Genomic DNA, 2,761 nt, shown 5'->3' on the forward strand with positions numbered 1-2,761 from the left:
TCCATGTTTGCGACGTTATAACTCACGAACGACTTAAAAGAAACGACAATCAATCAAACACGTGTTAGCGCGTGAAAAGAGCTTTCCAAAAAGGGATAGCAAGACCCGATGCGACGAACAAAACTAGAACTACGCGCTCTCAGCGTCAACTAGCGAAAATACCGCAAGACTTTTTTGACAAACTAATATATTTTCAAAATTTTAAAACTTTTCATGCAATAGAAAATCAAAAAAAATCGCCCAAAGATATTTTTTAAAATTTCTGAAGGTAGCTTTTTGTGAAAGTTTAGGTAGAAGTCCTATAATAGCTTCAAATATTTGATGTATATTTGTTTCCACTATCATATGAAAGTTGGAATCAGTGCTAATGGTACGAGGTATTATTTTATAATTTTGAAACGTACGCTCCCGCTCCATAATGCATTTGGATGTCTAAACTATTTGCCGCATGTGCTAATTCAAGTATTGTATATATGAAAAGCTTGAGAATTGTGTGCTCTTTTTACAGTCAGGAATAAAAAAAGCGATAATATTATTTTTACTTTATATTTGTATTTCAGAATTTGCAATCCCGTGGAATTACTACGGACCGCACACGTCTATGTCTCCTTTTGCAGCGCACGAAGTGCCAAGGTTAGCAAAACTATGCAAGTCATAAAGTATTATAAAATGGCCTGACTTTTATCCAAATTATTATTTCATTGTTTCCTTAAAATCTGCGATTATAGTTTCTAACTTTAACATAGTTTTTTGTTTTGACATTTCAGATATCCAAGATTAGATGTTAAATTGATAGGATATGCATCATTCGCGCCAAAAAATATGAAAAAAGAAGTCCACGACATGTTGCGTGGAAACTTACGACGACAATTATTTAACCACTCTAAGGCCTCTGAGGAAGACTTCCAACCGGATGAGCAACACTCTACATCAGAAAAAATACTGACCGCTGATAATTTATTCCAATTGTCCACATCTAGTGATGCGGAACCGAAGCACAGCGCAAAGAAGCGTCAATCTGACCAGAATATTGTCTTTCAAAATTTCCACATAGCTCATCACGATCATAACCATCGAAGTCATAAGCGTAACCTACGTGTGAATATTGAAAGGCAAGATAACCACTTAATCACTTCGAAACAAAGGGTTCATCATGAAACTATCCAATCGCAAAATGGCGGTATACAATATAAAGTTCATAATCGGCACAACACTCATCGGCGTATCCACAATCCTCACAAACAACATCAGCTACATCTCGAATATCCTATAAATTCTCCTGCCTATTAAACGAAAGCAATAGTAAAAAGAATCATCCCATCCCACCCATGAAGCGCTTGAAATACACACAAAAAATCCATAAGCTCATAATGAGTAGTCTTCCCTGTTCAATAGGCCGTTTAACTTAATTACATTTACACACACATATACGTAAGCTTCCAAGCATAAAATATAAGTATATTTAAACAATTTTCAAATGAATACACATCGCTAGAAACACACAAAAATATGAATTTATTTATCCAAAACACATAAATTTTCACACTCATTCATACGAACAAACGCTCCCAGTACCAAAAGTTCATAGGAAATGGCTAAGTTGGAAAAAGCGACGTAGTTTCAGAAGGCGGTATAATGATTTATATATAATAATATAATTTTAAGAAAGCGAAAGCTTACAAATACCATGCCCTAAAAATACAAAACAGGGTTTCAAAAACTTTCTGCACGCGACCTATTTCTACTGGGTTCCTACCGAATAATATAATTTTTCTTTAGAGACTGTGATTTATGTTATGTACATTTGGCTTCTATATATTTATGTACAAAAATTAGTTTTTATTTGTTTTAAAAACCAATATTTATACATTAAAATTTAAATTATATAACTATGCTTACGAATACTTTATTAGTTATTATCCACATTATTTATTGTCTCAAAATAATGTGACATAAACATACATACATATATACATATGTGTGTACTTACGTATGATGCTCTTTTCATAATGGACGTGAAGATTGTGTATTTAATCGATACTTAAGGAATGGCAATTTCACAGAAAAACGAAATTGAAAATCTAGTCCTTGCTAGTTATAAAGCAGACAAAATTTTTTAACTTTATTTGCAAGCAAGTTGTCAGGATTTTAAACAAAAACTAGTCTGGGACTATGTGTATGTATGTCTACATATTTATATGTACGTAATTATATCCCAAAAAAAAGTGTTATTTGTTTTGATCACACGCGGATTACTCTCAATAGGTACAGTTCGAAACATAAGGCACTTGGCATTTGAAAATGATATTTTGAATTGACAATCTTCACATTTCGCCAATGGAAAGAGCATGTATTCACTTTCCTTAATATTCATATAAATGTTTTACATGATGATATTATACAAGTATGTACTATATGTGATGTATGCCAACAAAGATTTCTCATTTCAAAATGGTTAACAATTGTACATTACTTAATTACCAATTCGAAAACAAATATAAATATTTGTTAAATAATTATTAATTATTTTTGTAGTTAATGTTAATAATTATGCATATGATGAATGGCAAACTCATCGGAATTTTTTTCCGTTATATGTAAATTAATGAAATAATTATATATACATAATTCGAATCTATGTAGCTTACATCTAATAAAGCAAAATAAATGAACGCATATTTATTTCACTAATTTTGTTATTTGGACAGAAAGTAATTTTTTATTCTTCCCTCGCGTAAGGATAATTTTGTAAAGAAAAATT

At 31.4% G+C, this 2,761-nt stretch overlaps 1 protein-coding gene across 1 annotated transcript in view; it reads left to right on the forward strand.

Moving 5' to 3' along the window:
* The window catches only part of LOC108968944 (protein anachronism), a 19,244-nt gene extending 16,767 nt beyond the window's left edge, over nucleotides 1-2,477 (forward strand). Inside the window, exons 5-6 of the mRNA XM_018933308.1 lie at nucleotides 561-633; nucleotides 768-2,477. Coding sequence (XP_018788853.1) covers nucleotides 561-633; nucleotides 768-1,290 — 596 coding nt within the window. The 3' untranslated portion in view covers nucleotides 1,291-2,477. The remainder of the gene's footprint in view (nucleotides 1-560; nucleotides 634-767) is intronic.
* The last annotated feature ends 284 nt before the right edge of the window (nucleotides 2,478-2,761 follow it).

Source organism: Bactrocera latifrons, unplaced genomic scaffold (assembly GCF_001853355.1).
Source record: "Bactrocera latifrons isolate USDA-ARS-PBARC rearing strain unplaced genomic scaffold, ASM185335v1 scaffold_234, whole genome shotgun sequence".
In the NCBI taxonomy this organism is placed as follows: domain Eukaryota; kingdom Metazoa; phylum Arthropoda; class Insecta; order Diptera; family Tephritidae; genus Bactrocera; species Bactrocera latifrons.